The 17031-nt window shown below is 33.9% G+C and overlaps 3 protein-coding genes across 4 annotated transcripts; 1 reads left to right on the top strand and 2 right to left on the bottom strand.

Annotated features, from left to right (window-relative positions):
* Nucleotides 1–575: 575 nt before the first annotated feature.
* LOC116146784 (phospholipase A1 PLIP2, chloroplastic-like) lies at nucleotides 576–4472 on the bottom strand. Its single transcript, XM_031432227.1, has 5 exons — nucleotides 3507–4472; nucleotides 2306–2806; nucleotides 2148–2207; nucleotides 1483–1899; nucleotides 576–1379 (listed from the first exon to the last, which is right to left on the bottom strand). The coding sequence occupies exons 1-5, from the start codon at nucleotides 4182–4184 to the stop codon at nucleotides 798–800; spliced, it is 2238 nt and encodes a 745-aa protein (XP_031288087.1). The 5' UTR covers nucleotides 4185–4472; the 3' UTR covers nucleotides 576–797.
* Nucleotides 4473–10584: 6112 nt separating this feature from the next.
* On the top strand, nucleotides 10585–12579 carry LOC116146801 (transcription initiation factor TFIID subunit 13-like). 2 transcript variants are annotated; one of them, XM_031432249.1, is made up of 6 exons: nucleotides 10585–10701; nucleotides 11206–11342; nucleotides 11459–11496; nucleotides 11687–11746; nucleotides 11836–11910; nucleotides 12265–12579. In XM_031432249.1, the coding sequence occupies exons 2-6, from the start codon at nucleotides 11237–11239 to the stop codon at nucleotides 12373–12375; spliced, it is 390 nt and encodes a 129-aa protein (XP_031288109.1). In that variant the 5' UTR covers nucleotides 10585–10701; nucleotides 11206–11236; the 3' UTR covers nucleotides 12376–12579. The 2 variants fall into 2 exon arrangements, with proteins under 2 accessions (XP_031288109.1, XP_031288110.1); XM_031432250.1 differs by lacking the exon at nucleotides 10585–10701 and adding an exon at nucleotides 10776–10859.
* Nucleotides 12580–12931: 352 nt separating this feature from the next.
* On the bottom strand, nucleotides 12932–16752 carry LOC116146770 (dnaJ protein ERDJ3B-like). The gene is made up of 10 exons (XM_031432211.1): nucleotides 16536–16752; nucleotides 16298–16446; nucleotides 16077–16209; nucleotides 15460–15571; nucleotides 15037–15153; nucleotides 14795–14881; nucleotides 13816–13875; nucleotides 13663–13740; nucleotides 13467–13538; nucleotides 12932–13350 (listed from the first exon to the last, which is right to left on the bottom strand). The coding sequence occupies exons 1-10, from the start codon at nucleotides 16613–16615 to the stop codon at nucleotides 13192–13194; spliced, it is 1047 nt and encodes a 348-aa protein (XP_031288071.1). The 5' UTR covers nucleotides 16616–16752; the 3' UTR covers nucleotides 12932–13191.
* Nucleotides 16753–17031: the final 279 nt, after the last annotated feature.

The raw sequence follows: 17031 nt of genomic DNA, 5'->3' as shown, positions 1-17031 counted from the left end.
ACATTTTCTGAAAATATGCACCAACTGGATGGATGATGTTTACTGGTGTTTAACACATGACACTATTATTGATGACTGATTGAGATATTTTGAATAGTTTTAAGTAAATACTATTCACATAATTCACCAGTAGGCGAATTTATTGCATATACGCAACGCAACGTAAGATCTAACCGAGATGTCACAACCATATAAATTCTATTATAATATTAAAAATTCAAAATAATTAAAAATTTGTATGGTTGTGGCATATGTCATATCATGATGTAATGAAAATTGTGTAAAAGAATGATGTAAATATAGCATTAATCTTTATTGCACATACGCAACGCAACACAAGATCTAACCAAGATGTTTACACATGCATAGTCCAAGTCTAAAATACAGTTACATCATTTTCTTGAACCACTTCAATTAAATTGATAACTAAGAACTAGTCTCTAAAACTCAAATCGTCAGATGAATTTTTTGCATCCATCTAAAGATTACCATATTGATCATAAATAATAGCATGAACTCTTTTTAACTTTTATAATCTTAACACTGCATGAAAAAAAAAATGGAGACTATGGTTATACAAAATGAATCCAAACTGTATTTTCAATTTTGCATTGAATGATATTGACTGTTTCTTTTTTTTTTTTTTTTTTTTTTCTCTCTCTACATCTCATTTCAACATTCCAATTGCTTTTCATATCCAAATCCAATGAATAAAGAATTATCTAACCAACCATATAGCCAGCCATGTGCCCCCACTGTACAATATTCTACAAAAAAGTATACATTGTGGCAACCCATTAGAAGCTGATCACGTTATATGCCCCCAGAAGTAATAATCGTGCAGGGAACAACAATACTACAAGCAAATGCATATGCTGTGATGCAACAAGCCTGCTCAACCGTTTCAAGGATTCTTTACTTGTCTGTAGGATGCCAGAAAACTTGAATTGGTCTAGGCCTATGCCCAAGTTCACAGACGTCACTGACCTTTCCACAATGATACCAGAATTTATTCTATGCGGTAACACAAGAGGCCACCAAAACTTGCGACGATGCTCTCTCCTGGCCTTCCTGATTTGATTCAGCTCTTGGCGAATCACACTCCGCACAGATCTTAAATAAGAATTCATGTCATGATCCCTTTGAATGGTTCCTTCGGAACCATATGCAGAGCGATCACTTAGGATCTCAAGTGGGTGTGGCGAATTTAAGAATACCAACTTTGCAGCCTGCAGCTGCTTCTCAGCATCACTGGTGTCCAATAACGGGCAGCTTAAGAAATATAACCCACTGCCAGAAGGAAGGAGGGGATGATTGGGAGAAAATTTCTCATCCGGTTGTAGTATCAGTAGCTCCCCCATTGGAGCATATAGTAGCTTCTGTAGTAAGTGGCAGATAAATGAAAGTCAGCTAGTTGAAACACATGATTAACTTGAATGTTACATAAGTTAATAATTCTTTCTGTGACGCTAGAAACTATACCTGGTTATTTAGACAAGGATGATTACGGAAGTTCCCATTAACAGCCTTCAGAAGCTCTGCAACATGATTAGGATAATTACAAGAGAAGGCTCGAGGGACTATATCTCTGTGCATTGTTATTGCCTGAACATGACTTCGTGGCAACCCAAGCTTGCGAAGAAGATGATCACCTCCACACATGATAGACGGTGCACCAAATGTTATCACAGGAAGCAAGGAAGATGCTGGCACTTCACCCCGTATGAGCAACATCAGGTTTATAAGTAGTGACAAGCTGCCCCCAAGAGAATGTCCAGTGAAGCGGAATGTTGCACGGTTACCACTAGCCTTTAGGTGTGCACGAACCTCAGGCAAAATCTGTTCATATATTCCTTTTGCAGCCTCGTATATACCTCTATGCACAAGCACATCGAATCCCTGAAGCAAAATTGCATTTGTCAGTCCTTAAATATATTTAATTGATCACTTATTCATTCTACAAATTGCATGCATGAGAAATCCTTAAAAAGCATTCATCAAATATTACCTAAACGACTCAATAAGAAATCAAACACATCTTCCTCAAGCATCTCAAAGGTTGAGAATTCATAAATCAAATTAAAAATAAAAAAATAAGATTGGAATAGCTAATCAAAATTTGGCAAATATACAGCCTAAAAAATTACCTCAAACTGACAAGGCTCAAAAAGTAAATTTGCCTGCCAAGATGCTAAAGATTCAGACCCCTGCACATAAAATTCAAGTAAATATAAGCCACCTTATGACGAAAGTTGCCTCACATCATTAGTTAGATTGAATTTTAGAATAATCCCATTTTGCCTACCTGAATCACAACGAACCTCGTACCACTTTGATCATCATCACAAATGAACCACTCACAGGGTGATGAACGTGTCGATTTCAAATCATCTGCAACAGCTTGCTTCACTTCCTCCTTTGCAGCAACCACAGCCGTCACTGAATCAGTGGTTGCCATGAAAGAGGCTACTTCTGCATTCATCATATTAATATTGACATCAGTTCTACTGCCCCTTTCTGATAAATCTGCACCAGCCTCAGATTTTGAGGATTTGAATGGAAGAATGCTCTTTGTATGAGAATGCAGATAAGAAGCAGTGGAGGCAGCTATTTGATAAGCAGTAGATGCACTAATTCGATAACCATTGTTCTTCTGCTCCTTGCCTTTGGCCTCATCTTCTGGCTTGCTGTCTGCTTCCTGCTTTTCAGAAGCCACCTGATCCTTCTCGGATTTCATTGCCAAATCTTTTTTCTCTATTGAAGAAGTCACAAACCGTAGTCCACGATATTTGAGTAGATTTCCTGCCTGAACTTACCGAAAAGAAATAAAAAATCGTTAAGCACACAGATTCAAGAGATAAAAATCAAAGCATATCAAATTCAATTTACAGACAATATGCTACTGACAGATGAAATACCAATACAAGGACCAAAAAATATCAGCTATTCAAATAATTAAACAAATACTGAGGATAATAGAGGAAACATCAATGGAGTTTGTATGAACGAAATGCATCAGAAACTGCTCAATCACATCTATCAAACTGTACAAATATCTATATAATCAAAACCCTGCCAAATAAGGTAACCATTTCTTCAACTTTTTTTCCGTCCAACTTGAGAAGGTACTTCGATGTGTTTATATGCATAATTTTGGAACCTCGTTAGCAATGATCTTTTGAACTCTAGAATATACATATTAATACAGGATGTTTCCACCAGATCTTAAGCAAATTATAAATTTTCCAAATACCCCAAGATATTCACGATGGGAACGTAGAGCATTAAAAAAATAAAGGAATTTTCAAAGACTTTTAAGAGATATACAAACTCAAAGCCAAACAGTTTGATTAGATTTCTTTGGACAAGATTCACATCAATTCTCAATGCTTATAGATCATAAAACTATGGACTTTCAAACAGAGTTTTTTTAACGAGAACCATCGAGCAAAGACGTTTCTACCTAAAAAAGAAGAAAAAACTAAATCAGATGCAGTAAATCATACCTTGATTTTTGGAATGCAATAAGCCAAGTTCCCTAAATAGGACATTTGAGCATAGAGCTTGGCTTCAGTTAATGACACCCTCCGTAACAAACTGGAAAAAGATTCTTTGTCAAACTCCAACTCTTCTTCGTCATCATCAATTTTACAAATTTCACATTCCTCTTCATCAACATCTTCATTATCATCCATCTGATCGTCCACCACAACACCCTCTTCGTTCTCCAATCTTTCACCTTGTCTCGTATCGTCTCTGGCTCTCCAGAGAGACCTCACCTGCAGAATCTTCAACACCCAATTCATATCTTGCCCTTCCGCATACGATGTCCCCATTGTCGTTTCATTCTTGCAACCCCCTTCAACAACCGACTTCTCTCCATTCTCCACCAAAACAGCGTCTTCTAATGCAATCCCTTTGTATCTTTTACTACTTCCACCACCACCACCACCACCACCACTTCCCCCTAGCCCCGGCCACAGAGACTTCAAAGGATACCTAAAAGAAAATAACCTAGACGACAACGTTTTATTAGGCGGCGCAGCCCCCGTCGATTTATCCACCGTGGACCTGCCAACTGCACTCCTTTGTTGTGTTGCGTTTGAACGGACTTCGAGGGCCCCACCCACGGGGATCGACGGAGTTATTCCGGAAATCCCGCTTTTCAAGCACAGAGTATCCATAACTTTCGCTCTCTGTTCTGATTCTGTTTCTTTTCTATTTATTTTCCTTATAAATATGTTATTGTTGGAGGATCAGAAAATGCTAATGTACGTACGTGTGTCTCCGAAAAGGATGGCGTTAACGTGCACACACAATCTTTGAATGTTTTCTTCTTCTTATTGTCGTTGCCGCTGCTTCTTGAATCAATTCTTTATAGACTCTTTGAAAGAAAGCCAAGGGGGAGGAGGAGAGCATTTAAAAGCAGCAAACAAGGTTTGGCATGCGTTTGTAACCAAACAGGTCACCCACCCTAACGACATTTATTTCCTTGAAATTCGGGTCTTTTTTTAATATATTATTATTCAAAACCTTTTCCATTAAACAGAAATCTCAAAGCATCAGATTTCATAAACGGCATCGTTTGGGATAAAGTAATGCTTTTTCCGTGTGGCACATGGCCGATAGCCTGTGTCAGGTTGTGCAGAACAGCGTTAGCTTGAGCTTCGTATGAAAGCGCGTGTGAATCATGGGACCCACAACTCAAGACTAATTTTTCCGAAGGATATTGCCACGTCAACGATGTAGATGAACTAAATTGTAGCCAAAGTGACGTGTCCGTAAAGCCTTACGCTTTTCAGTTTAATCTTTAGGTAGATGATCCTCTTTCCAGACTTCTGGCATTACACGCCGCCTAAACTCGACACCTGTCCTTTTAATACCCAATCCATTTTTTCTTCCTCTGGTCCCGTTTTATTCTGTGACGGAAATACCTGATTTACTGAAAAAAGGTTCGTTGTTCAGAAATATGTGCACATTAATAAACAATGGCATGAACATCGCAAGACAATATAATTAAGGATAAAACTGATTTAATAAATAGAAAAATATTATATTACCATTATAAGTCCAAATTAAATATTTAAGTTAGTGTAATTCAACCATATATGTGTATAAACCCAAAAAAAAATTTATATATATATATGGTATCGTAACTGTTCTAACTTGACTAATATAAGTACATGGTATGGTATGAGTCGGTAGGCTTTTAATGCAACGTTGTTTATTGTAACGGTTGGTCGTGGGAATTTGGTTAAGGTTGGACTTAAAATCTTGCAGTTGAGTGTTGACTAAATTGTATATAAAAAAGGTGGTTAGATATTAATAATCCACCGGGGGACCGTTAACTTCATAACTTGTACTAGTTGGGTCTCTCTCATTTATAGTAGCCCTCGCTGGAATCATTCAATCAATTCTAAATTATTGTCTCTAAAGTTGGTGGAAGTTGATTGTAGCACAAGGACTCTCCAATTATTTCACATAATACTTAATTATGATTTGATTAAAGGACTGCCTTCCTTGTTTTACTTAAATTGCATTTTACACGATATTTTGATGGTTACATGAGTAACCGCTAATTGGACAAAACTTTCTCTCATAAATTTTCTTTTACAATCTTGATGTGACAGTTTGTAATTGGTCAGTTCATAACGAGTCATATATGGGTCTTATATAAGTTTCATTAATTAATTACGAACCATCACGTCAGGATTGTGAGAGAAAGTTTATGAGCAAATGTTGTTGGTGTAGTATTACTCCAGAAAAATAGGCCTTATACGTGAGCATGCAATCACGTATTAAAAACATTAAAAAATATTTTATTCATAAACATAAGTAATTTTTAGTACATAATATTATCGTCTCTGCATTTTACTTTAGATATATGTTTTTAATGCACAAAAATATATATGTTTCTCTATGAAGTTTTTTTCTTCTAGCAATAATAATTGCATGTTTAGAATATAAAAAGAAACACAAGTTATTTGATTTTAAAATTAATTTTAAAAAAAAAAGCTAGAACTTTTAAAATAAAGGAAAAAAAAATCATATTTTGCAAAATTTATAAATTTGAAAACAATTTTCTATTATCATATCAAACAAGTTTTATATTTTGAAAAAAAAAAAAATATATATTGAAATACAATGAAGTTACTCCATCCACAAGGCTCAATGAAAGTAAGACCGCACGAAAGAGTTCCGAAAACTAATAAATACTCAAAAAAAATTGCCAAATCTTGACTGAATCTAAACGTTACTATAAAAAGGCTACAACACATATTATCTCACCAATATTTATCTAGTTAATTATAATACAAAGATAATATATTTAAATAATGAATTAAATATCATTTATCACAATTAAAAGGACCTAGCCCATACTCAATTCTATTCTTGTCGCCAGCCTATATTTAAACCAAACATTATGGGCCACCGTGAACATTCCATTGACCCTGCCAATTCCATACCATCCAGGATCAACTCACATAAAATGAATCAATTTAATATGAACAAAAAAATATGGTTTTAAAGAGGTATGACTACATGATGAAGAGTTGGAAGATGCGATGGTGATAGATACTGCTTGGCTAGGGCTTTTACTTTCTTATGGTTGTGCCTTTCTTTAGAATTTTTAGTATTTTTATTTTATGTTTAGATTTATATTTGTATATATATCCCCTTTTTTGAATTATTCAAACATTATTAAAATTCAGTTAAATTTATCAAAGTTTTAGGTGAATTTGTTATTTTATAAAACTCTTGGAGGGCCTTTGGTTCAAGGAATACTAGATTATTGGGAATGTTAGATTACTGGAAAGTTAGATTACTTTGAAGATTACTGGAATCTTTAGGAAAATGTGTTTGGTTAATTGGTGGATATATTATATTAATATGTTTGGTTGGGAGAAATAAATTGGTGGGTATATTATTTAAATTACTGAATTGTCCTCTAATTAAATATTATTATTATATTATTTTTTAACATTGATTATTATAACCCCCTTGCATTTAAAAACTTAGCAAAAGCAACCCCATAATAAAAGTTTGGAAAATCAACAAAGCACTCCCACCAACCCAGCCACTGCTGGCCGTCGGCAACCACTGCAAGCCATCGGTAACCTAACGGCGCACGGAAGGTAGGAAATGACCTCCGTGCGTCGTATGGCCATTTCCAACCAGAATGGTCATATCGGCGCAGGCGGCCATTTTCGATCTTCCATGGGCCGTTCTGGCCGCGGCGGTGGTTGCCGGCGGTAGGTGGGTAGGGGTGGTGGCTTGGGTGGGCTGCAATTTGTTTTGAATTCAAGGGTAATTTTGTCCAAAAAGTTAATTAATTTGGGTGAAATAGTAAAAGCCATATTCATGTAAATAAGTTTAAAAATAAGGGCATCATTATTGTCCTAAAATTTTATTAATAAGGGATAAAATTGTAACAAAAAATATAACCCTAGTAATCTTAGAATACCTAAGAAAATTGAGGTAACAAATTATCTCCAATATTACTAATAGTAATCACTATTGGTATTTGAATATTATCGGTATCTTATATTACTTGACAATCAAACATGGTAATCAAGTAATATAAGATAACTTAACCCTAGTAATCTCACATAACCCCCAACCAAACGCCCCCTTGATATTGATTTCTTACTAAACCTCAAGTATTCTCCAATCTTCCAATGACATCGATAACTGCAATTGTATACGTCATTATTTTCGTACTTTCAAAAAAAAAAAAAAAAAAAAGGTAAATTGTTTATTTCAATTAAATAATATTTACGTTTGACTAATTGAGTTTTTTTATTACACATAATATAAGAAATAAACAAAACAGCCAAGATAGGAATAAGGGGGTGTTTGTCTAAGCTTATAAGCTGGTCAAACTAGTTTATGAGCTCTAAAATTAAGCTAACATGTTTGTTTATAACTTTTTTGAGCTTATAAGCAAAAAAAATTTTTTATTTGCTTATAAGCTATTTTGATCAAATATATTACCACATTATTCTTGTTTAATTTTAAAATTTTATAGTATATCCTTATTTAATGTAGTACCATTTTTAGTCATTTTATAATAAAATGTACTTATAAACCATATTTTACCAAACACGTCAACTACTTATCAGTCACTTATAAGTACTTTAACCAAACACGCAATTGTTTAAAATTTCAAATGCTTATAAGCTAAAATTAGCTTATAAGTACTTGTTGTCATTTTCGATCTTCCATAGGCCGTGGCGGTGGTTGCCGGTGGTAGGTGGGTAGGGGTGGTGGCTTGGGTGGGCTGCAATTTGTTTTGAATTCAAAGGTAATTTTGTCCAAAAAGTTAATTAATTGGGGTGAAATAGTAAAAGCCATATTCATGTAAATAGATTTAAAAATAAGGGCATTATTATCCTAAAATTTTATTAATAAGGAATAAAATTGTAACAAAAAATATAACCCTGGTAATCTTAGAATACCTAAGAAAATTGAGGTAATCAGATTATCTCCAATATTACTAATAGTAATCACTATTGGTATTTGAATATTATCGGTATCTTATATTACTTGACAATCAAACATGATAATCAAGTAATATAAGATAACTTAACCCCAGTAATTTCACATAACCCCCAACCAAACGCCCCCTTGATATTTGATTTCTTACTAAACCTCAAGTATTCTCCAATCTTCCAATGACATCAATAACTGCAATTGTATACGTCATTACTTTCGATATCGCCAATATACTTTTAAAAAAAAAAAAAAAAAAGGTAAATTGTTTATTTCAATTAAATAATATTTACGTTTCGTCTAATTGAGTTTTTTTATTACACGTAATATAAGAAATAAACAAAATAGCCAAGATAGGAATAAGGGGGTGTTTGTCTAAGTTTATAAGCTGGTCAAACTAGTTTATGAGCTCTAAAATTAAGCTAACATGTTTGTTTATAACTTTTTTGAGCTTATAAGCAAAAAAAAAAAAAAAGTTGGGGGTAGGTATTTTTATTTTTTTTGCTTATAAGCTATTTTGACCAAATATATTACCACATTATTCTTGTTTAATTTTAAAATTTCATAGTATACCCTTGTTTAATGTAGTACAATTTTTAGTCATTTTATAATAAAATGTATTTATAAATCACATTTTACTAAACACGTCAACTACTTATCAGTCACTTATAAGTATTTTAACCAAACACGCAATTGCTTAAAATTTCAAATGCTTATAAGCTAAAATTAGCTTATAAGTACTTGTTGCTTATAAGCTATTTTTCATAAGCTCAAACAAACAACCTCTAAGACTGCTTAATTGATTATAAATTGGGGATATTAATTAAGGAGGTGTTTGTAGCTTATAAGCTTTAAAATCAAATTTAATCTGTTTGTTTATAATTTTTTTGAGTTTATAAGCAAAAAAAATAAATTTGGAGAACCAACCTTTTTTTTTTTTTTTTTTTTTTTTTTTTTCCTTATAAGCACTTTGCTTATAAGATATTTTTACCAAATATATTACCATATTATTCCTATTTAATTTTAAAATTCTATCATATAACCTTATTATTCATACAAATTTTTAATAAAATATTTATTTGTAAAGTATTTGTTTATTTAATTTGAAAAATTAAATTAAATTATAATATGATCGAAATATATTTTGATAATATTATAGTAAAAATAACGTAACACCATTTTCAGTCATTTTAATAATAAAATATTAAAATATATTTATAAGTCACATTTATCAAACACGTCAATTACTTATCAATCACTTATAAGTATTTTAACCAAATACATAATTACTTAAATTTTAACTATTTATAAGCTTAAATTACCTTATAAATACTATAAGTATTGGCTGCTTATAAGGTAATTCTCATCAGATCAGCCAAACAAACTCTTACTAGTATATAAACTAAGGGGTCCTTTCATTTCACATGGATTATACGAGAGGGAAAGACCTCAACAGGTTTATCGTCAACTATGTCCAGAGTCCAGATCATCAGGTTTCAAAAATTAGAAAACCCGCCCTAAAATAGCAGGCATTATCGGAATCTTGATTCTTAACCAACAGTTTTATCAGAAGACGATAATACCCTTGAAGAGAGATCTGAGCTTGACTGGAAATCTATTAATAGTATAAAATATATAAAATTAACATTTAAGAAAAATTAAAGAATTTATAACCGATAAAAATCTACACTAATTGCAGGCGAATTGCACAAACACCAATATCAAACTTCAAAAAACAATATTTACAAAGCACAGCACAGATCTCCTTCACAACATAGCCTCATCTCTCACACAACAAAAAAAATTACATAAAGAAAAATCATACACTACAAACCGATATTTATAAATTATAGCCCATCACCAAAAAACCCCCCCAAAAAAAATAAAAATAAAACCAATTTCGAATTACCTTGAATGTTGGAAAAGATAGGTTTTCAAGGTTTAGGCTTTCTTTCTTAATTTGATTTCTATGTGTTAACTACCTGTTCTACCCCTACTTAGGTTAACGTCCGTCAGAATAAGGGGTATCTAAATACAATTATCTCGATTACGTGACAATGAGTCAATGACCCTCATTTGTAAAAGGCAAAACGGGGCGTTGCATGAATAGAGAAGAGAATTGGGTATAAATATCCAGATGCTTCTAGTCTTTACTGAATCTCTCTTTAAACTTCTTCAATCGATTGTTTCGGAGCTCGGCCCTCTACGGTAATCTATAATATACAGGATATATATTTATACATTTTTAAGTAAGAATGAAGAAAAAAAGCGTTTCTTTCATACACGTGTTCTTTCTTTGATAGAAGAAGTCGGATATACAAGCAAATTTATTATCATGTCGGTTCTTGTCCATTTATCTTGATGTTGTAAGATTTATTGCGATAATTTTTCTAGGGTTTTGATTTTTCTTTCCCGTTTCTGGAAATTAACCAATTTAATTTAAGAAATAGAAGAAAACTGATTTATCTGTTTTCTTGTCTTATGTAAATTGTAGATGTTTGTTTAATTTGAACATGATAGCAGATTTTGGAGGAAGTTAGGGTTTTAGTTATAGGTATGATAGAGCTAGTGAGATGAAGAATGATTACTGCTTGTAAATTAGCATGAACAAACGGGAATGTGGTATTAATATTACTGTTGAAATTACATAATTCAGTTATTTTTGTAGTCATATAGTATTTGACGGTTCGATGCAATTGATTTTTGTGACAGGTAGTGAAGGGAGAGACATTGTGCATACAAAATGAGCAACTCTTCTGCTGGGCAATCATCAAAATCAAAAGCAGGATCCTCGCAGCCTAATGAAACAACTTCGTTTAAGCGCAAGCGAGGAGTCTTTCAAAAAGATTGTGAGTAGATGCCTTAACTTTTTGTTTTAAATTTCTTATATTAGTGGAAACCTCTTTTGTGGGAGTTCTATTGCTGTTTTTGTACTTTTATTCATGCACTTTGTTTGGTACTGCAGTGCAGCACATGGTGTATGGTTTTGGCGATGATCCTAATGTAAGTAGCGATTTATGTCTTTCAACTTTTGTTTTTTTTCCTAACGGGTTAGGACACATTGAATTGTGTTGTTGAGAGATGTCAAATTTAATGATTTGGAATGTGTATGTATGCATTTTCCTCTTCCTTTTTTTTTTTTTTTTCTTCTGTCTAGCTTGATATATGTATGAATTTCTTTTGTGTCACTCAGCCGCTTCCAGAAACTGTGGCACTTGTGGAGGACATAGTTGTGGAATATGTCACAGATTTGGTATGCATTCTTTCCAATTAGTACTTTCACTTTCTCTGATTAGATGGCATGGTAGGTGTGATAGCTATGTAATGCCGCTTTTCCTACAGGCACATAAAGCACAGGATATTGGATCAAAGAGGGGAAAGTTATCAGTTGAGGATTTTCTGTATTTAATCAGAAAGGTATCTTTCGTGAGAGCTTGTTAAGTTCACCTGGTTATTAATGGAAAGTTGATATTCCCAATTGGGTTTTCATATTATTTTCTTCTTATTCAACATAAGAAACTTCGATTCACCTTCATAATTAAGCTTCCTCTGAATAAAAAATCTCTGTTGTTTGTGCCCAAATGCCCATTTCTTCTAGACCGTAAAAGAATCTTAGCCCTGTAATTAAATTTTTATATTGAAAGATTTTAGTACGAGATATTTCTTTGGCTTTTGTTGGATATAGGGAGGTGGTAACATTGTAATTGTATTTTTATTGCTATTGTATTTGGGGAAGTTTGGTGGTTGAAATTTTATTCATTGACCCTGCAGGATTTGCCGAAACTTAACCGCTGTACAGAACTGCTGTCAATGCAAGAGGAGCTAAAACAAGCAAGAAAAGCATTTGAGGTTGATGAAGAAAAGCTGGCATCAATAGAGTGATTGATTTGTGACACCTAAAGATGTTTTGAAGACGAGGATAGTTGTGCCATCAGCCATGCAGATTCTTTTCCTTTTAGAAACTATTGTTTTGTTTGTATGTAAAGTGGAAAGGGGTGCTCCTACCAAGTTAGTATGCTAAGGTTTAATAAATACTTGAGCAGTGAGGTAATCTAGTAAATACTTGAGCCGTGAGGTTCTTTTACTGCATGCGTGCTTTATCTCAGGGTTTCTCTTGTTAGAATAACACACTGCTCTGTTTTCACAAGCTACAGTTTTTTTAAATTTCTGGAGCTTTTTTATATTGATATTTTAACCAATTCATAGCTATGGAACGTCATGAAGAACGGAAGATGAACACAGTCCCACGAGAACCAAAGCTTATATGTTATATAGCTAACATGTATTGAAGCACGGTGAAATTTTGCCTTCTTTCAGTTTTATTTCGTCCAAAGCAATCAATTCCTTGCGAAGAAGGCTTCCAAAGCATATGCCGCCTAAGTGTAGATGTAAAACTGAAAAAAACTACGCCGATTATAGTAGGAAGTGGGAACAATAAATTAATTTTAGTCTCGCAATTTTCATTATAGCTCATATGGGCAAAAAATATTATGCCAGGGAGGCCAACAGTATGAAAGACAACGGAAAGTACTACAGCAAAAAGACATCTTTAGGCTCTGCACTACTTGTTAATGAACGGTGGAAACGGGGTAAAGAAGAGAGAGAGTAAAACCTTAGCTCCTGGTTTTCCTATATAATCTTGTCATGTTACACTGGGAATACCTTAGAACCCAAAAAGAAACATTTTAATTCTATATCCTAGCCAAGAACTTCCTTGATCTTCTTCTTCTGATCCTCTGTAAGAGATGTGGGAAATAGAACCTCAAATGTCACATAGAGGTCTCCTTTCTTGTTGCTATAATGCAATGGCATTCCTTCCCCTTTGAACTTTCTCACTTCCTTGGGCTTAGTGATTCCCTGAAGAAGGAACAAAAGTATGTCATCAAATAAGTTTGAGAGTTGATCCCCTCCCAGCTCATTTAATCAGTAACCACAGTCGGATCAAATGGTTTAAAGGTCATGCTCACGCTTACCTTTGAGCTAATGTCAACCAAATGTTCATCAAGGTGCTTAATGGTCTTCTCAAAACCAACAAGAGCTTGAACCTAAAGGAGGCAAGCAAGAAAAAGAACTCCAATGAGACTGGATGTTCTCTTCAAAAAGAGATAAGTACCCCCTACTCTTGTCAAAATATAAATTGATAATAATATTACTAGAAGTGAGATTTACCAGTGTAATAGTGACAGTTGTATGCAAGTCATTTCCTTCCCTTCTGAAGGTATCATGGGGTGCTGTGCGAACACGGAACTGCAGAGAGTGTGAGAGTTATCATCTGTTGCAAAGTGAATATAACAGACAAATTAGTAAACAGTAAACACTAACCTTCAGATCTCCAGGTTCACCATCTATTATTGGTTCACCATCTTCATAGAAAACCACCTCCTGAAACACACATTTGAATTAAAAAAGGCTAGTGAAAAATACAAAAACAATAAATGGGCACGAATAATAGCACCTCATGTTTTCTACAAACTTTAACACACTTTTGAACTATTGAATGATTGAAATTACATCTAAGAAGACGTATTAATGTGCCTTGTGAATGGTACATGTTAAATCTACACAGACAAATAAAAATGTGTTGAACTAATGATTCACGACTTCTGTTACAAATTTTGTAAATAAAAAATGCTACTGATACTAGCCCATATATATTCCACCAGAGTGCAAGCCTATAAAGTGAACAATCTGCTCATACAGAAGGTGTCATTATTGTCTAACAAGGCACACTTCAACTTCTCACAAGAATAGTAAAGTAAAAGGTAACTGTCTTGACTTTTGATAGATACTATGAAAGAAAAGTTCCTGTTAGTTGTGGACTAGAGATGCATGAATTTGGATTCAATTTACACAAGATTGTAAAAAAGTATAAATAAATCAAAAGAGTTTTACAACTGAAAGACATCATAAGTAAACAAACAAGGCGTACAGCTTTCATCATTCTGAGTATCCCTCAAGCGTTTTAGCTGAGCAGAGAACCTAATTGCCTTTTCTATTTGATAAATGATAATGCACTGAAGTAGGGAGGGGGGTGAATGGGCTGCACAGTAAGGTCATTGCTTTCAATCAACTCTTCCAAAGTTTCCCAGGGCAAGATCATTAAGTTTCATGCATTGGGGAAAAGGATACTGGCTGGACTTTGGACTCAAAGGGGCATATACGTGTGGGTGGGTGGGTGTGTGGGTGGGTGGGTGTGTAGGAGAAAAAAGAAAAGGGAACAACAATATTATATGCCCCATAGGATAAAATTCCACATCAAGAAATGATCTCACATATAAAAAATGAACGGTATAAAACTTACTTGTCCATCATGCATCCCTTTTTCAATATCAACTGTGATAAAATATCCCTCCCGCTCATATTTGACATTTTGGCATTGCTCACAGACCTGAAAGATAATAATAGAGAATGTAACAAAGCTGGGAATATATAAGAAAGAAAAGCCAAACTTTCTAATAAGCAATGTGTCCAACAATGTTTTTGCTTTGGCAGATTATAAAATTTCGTAAGCCTTGCTACAAAACTGTCAAGAGGTATATATACCTGCTCAGTCATCTGTTGAAACATCCCTGGAGCAATTTGCTTGTGATACACCTCATTTCTGCAGTTGCACCGTCTCTTGCCTGGAGCTGGCTTTATGATGTTTTTCTCCCGCCAAACCTGGTGAATCCCACAAATATCACAATTGGAAACAAACAAAAAATTAACTAATTTACATTCCCTTTAATTTTCTAATAGTGTCATTTATCTATCTTCTAGCTTCATAAAAAATAAAAAATAAAAATTTGTCCCACCAATAAAACCTCAGACAAGGTGTTAGATATGTAACATTCACATACGCACAAGACAAATTTCTTTAATAAAAATTATAACCAACTTTATATCTTACATTATATGAGACCAACAGATCTTTTTAGACTGTTCTTATGGCAGCTAACAAATCCCCTGTACATGCAAAATTCTTACCTTCAGTGAACCTCCCATGTATAAATCTTCTAGTGTTGCATCCAGCTCAACAATCACATCATCACCTTTAACAATTTTTTCTTCCTCTTCCATTGGACCTCCACCAAAAAATCTAGTAAAAAGCATCATCTTGTCAGCAATGAAAGACTCTTGAACCAAAATTTAATAGTGTTACTGTTACATTTGTTAATATAATTACTACTTGTGAAAAAAAATGCACAACAGAAAAATGATGTTAGTTAACAAGAAATAAATACATTCTAGAAATCTAGCATAACTTAGGATAAATCCGAATTATGTTTGGTAGCATTGATTTGGTACTATGTACAGTTATGTTCAAAGACCTAATAACGAAGGTTGATACATAGATAAAGGTATGTGCTTAATACAGTTATAGTTGCACTTCTGACATTTAACTAAGCACAAAAGACCACAGATTCCATACAATAAAATGTTGCAGTAAATGCGCACTTGATAATTAAACTCCAGCCTAAAGTAAAGAAATTCCTTCTCAGTGATTACTTGTTTTAGTAGTTACATATTAATAGGTAACGCAATAATAGAAAATTTTCACGATTGAATCAATGGAAAAAATGAAAGGATTCAAAATGACATACGAGCTAAAAATATCTTGAATGTTGACGCCCATGCCTCCACCTCTGCCACCACTGGCGGCATGCTGTTTCAGCCCCTCTTCTCCATACTTATCGTATATATTTCTCTTCTCATTATCCGATAAAACCTCGTAAGCTATTAACCAGCCAAATATTTTAAATTTATGATTTCCAAATTCCAAATAATATATATCATAACAAAATTAAACAAGAATAAAAATTACCATTGTTAATCTCAGCGAATCGCTTGTTAGCCTCTTCATTGCCCTGGTTCTTGTCAGGATGATACTTCAATGCCAGCTTTCTATACGCTCTTTTGATCTGCTCGTCTGATGCTCCCCTCGGTACTTGCAATATCTCATAATAGCTCTTCCTGCAACAATTCAAAATACACATTTCAGGTTAACCGCGACATTTTTCAGAAAGAGAAAGAAAGTGATACACATTTAAAAGAATTAGTACCCGGAAATGGTGGTAATGGTGGTAAGAGCGTAACAAAGAACGCATAATAGGAACAAAAGCTTTTTCCTTTGATGCGCCATGAATAAACAGATCAGGAGAGAGTTAAAAATCCCTCCAAAAATACGAATCTAGGGTTTAATTTAAGATCTTGTGAAATTTTGAGAATATGTTATTATCTATAAATCAAGAATGCAAAAGAGATCACAATTATTCGCTAAAACTCCTCTCACTCTCTCTATTATTCAGTTTTTTTCTTTTTTTCCTTCTTTTGTTTCTCCCTGGTCTAGAGTCCCTGAAACTGGGCGTGGAGTTTAACACAAAGTAGGAGGCAAGGCAACGACTTGACTAGCGACTAAGTTTTGCAACGTGTTCCTTGTAGATATTGGCCAATCAGCGTGAGCTAGTGGTTGTTTCAACCAATAGTTATCTGCCACGTGGATGCCCACTTTCGCTGGGGTAGCTTTCTATTTCCTGGAAATTGTTACGTTGTAACTGG

The sequence above is a fragment of the Pistacia vera genome, unplaced genomic scaffold, assembly GCF_008641045.1.
Source record: "Pistacia vera cultivar Batoury unplaced genomic scaffold, PisVer_v2 Contig483, whole genome shotgun sequence".
In the NCBI taxonomy this organism is placed as follows: Eukaryota; Viridiplantae; Streptophyta; class Magnoliopsida; order Sapindales; family Anacardiaceae; genus Pistacia; species Pistacia vera.
The sequence above is the reverse complement of the archived record's forward strand: the minus strand, read 5'-3'. Positions and strand labels throughout refer to the sequence as shown.

Bases quoted from the DNA above. Each gene is read 5' to 3' on its own strand.
- LOC116146784 (XM_031432227.1), bottom strand. From the start codon at position 4,184: ATGGATACTCTGTGCTTGAAAAGCGGGATTTCCGGAATAACTCCGTCG. The intron at 2,807-3,506 runs GTATGATTTACT...CGGTAAGTTCAG, and splicing joins ATTGCATTCCAAAAATCAAG to GCAGGAAATCTACTCAAATA. The intron at 2,208-2,305 runs GTAGGCAAAATG...TTTTATGTGCAG, and splicing joins CGAGGTTCGTTGTGATTCAG to GGGTCTGAATCTTTAGCATC.
- LOC116146801 (XM_031432249.1), top strand. From the start codon at position 11,237: ATGAGCAACTCTTCTGCTGGGCAATCATCAAAATCAAAAGCAGGATCC. The intron at 11,747-11,835 runs GTATGCATTCTT...CTTTTCCTACAG, and splicing joins TGGAATATGTCACAGATTTG to GCACATAAAGCACAGGATAT. The intron at 11,911-12,264 runs GTATCTTTCGTG...TTGACCCTGCAG, and splicing joins TTCTGTATTTAATCAGAAAG to GATTTGCCGAAACTTAACCG.
- LOC116146770 (XM_031432211.1), bottom strand. From the start codon at position 16,615: ATGGCGCATCAAAGGAAAAAGCTTTTGTTCCTATTATGCGTTCTTTGT. The intron at 13,876-14,794 runs GTAAGTTTTATA...TGTGTGTTTCAG, and splicing joins AAGGGATGCATGATGGACAA to GAGGTGGTTTTCTATGAAGA. The intron at 13,741-13,815 runs GTTAGTGTTTAC...CACTCTCTGCAG, and splicing joins GTGAACCTGGAGATCTGAAG to TTCCGTGTTCGCACAGCACC.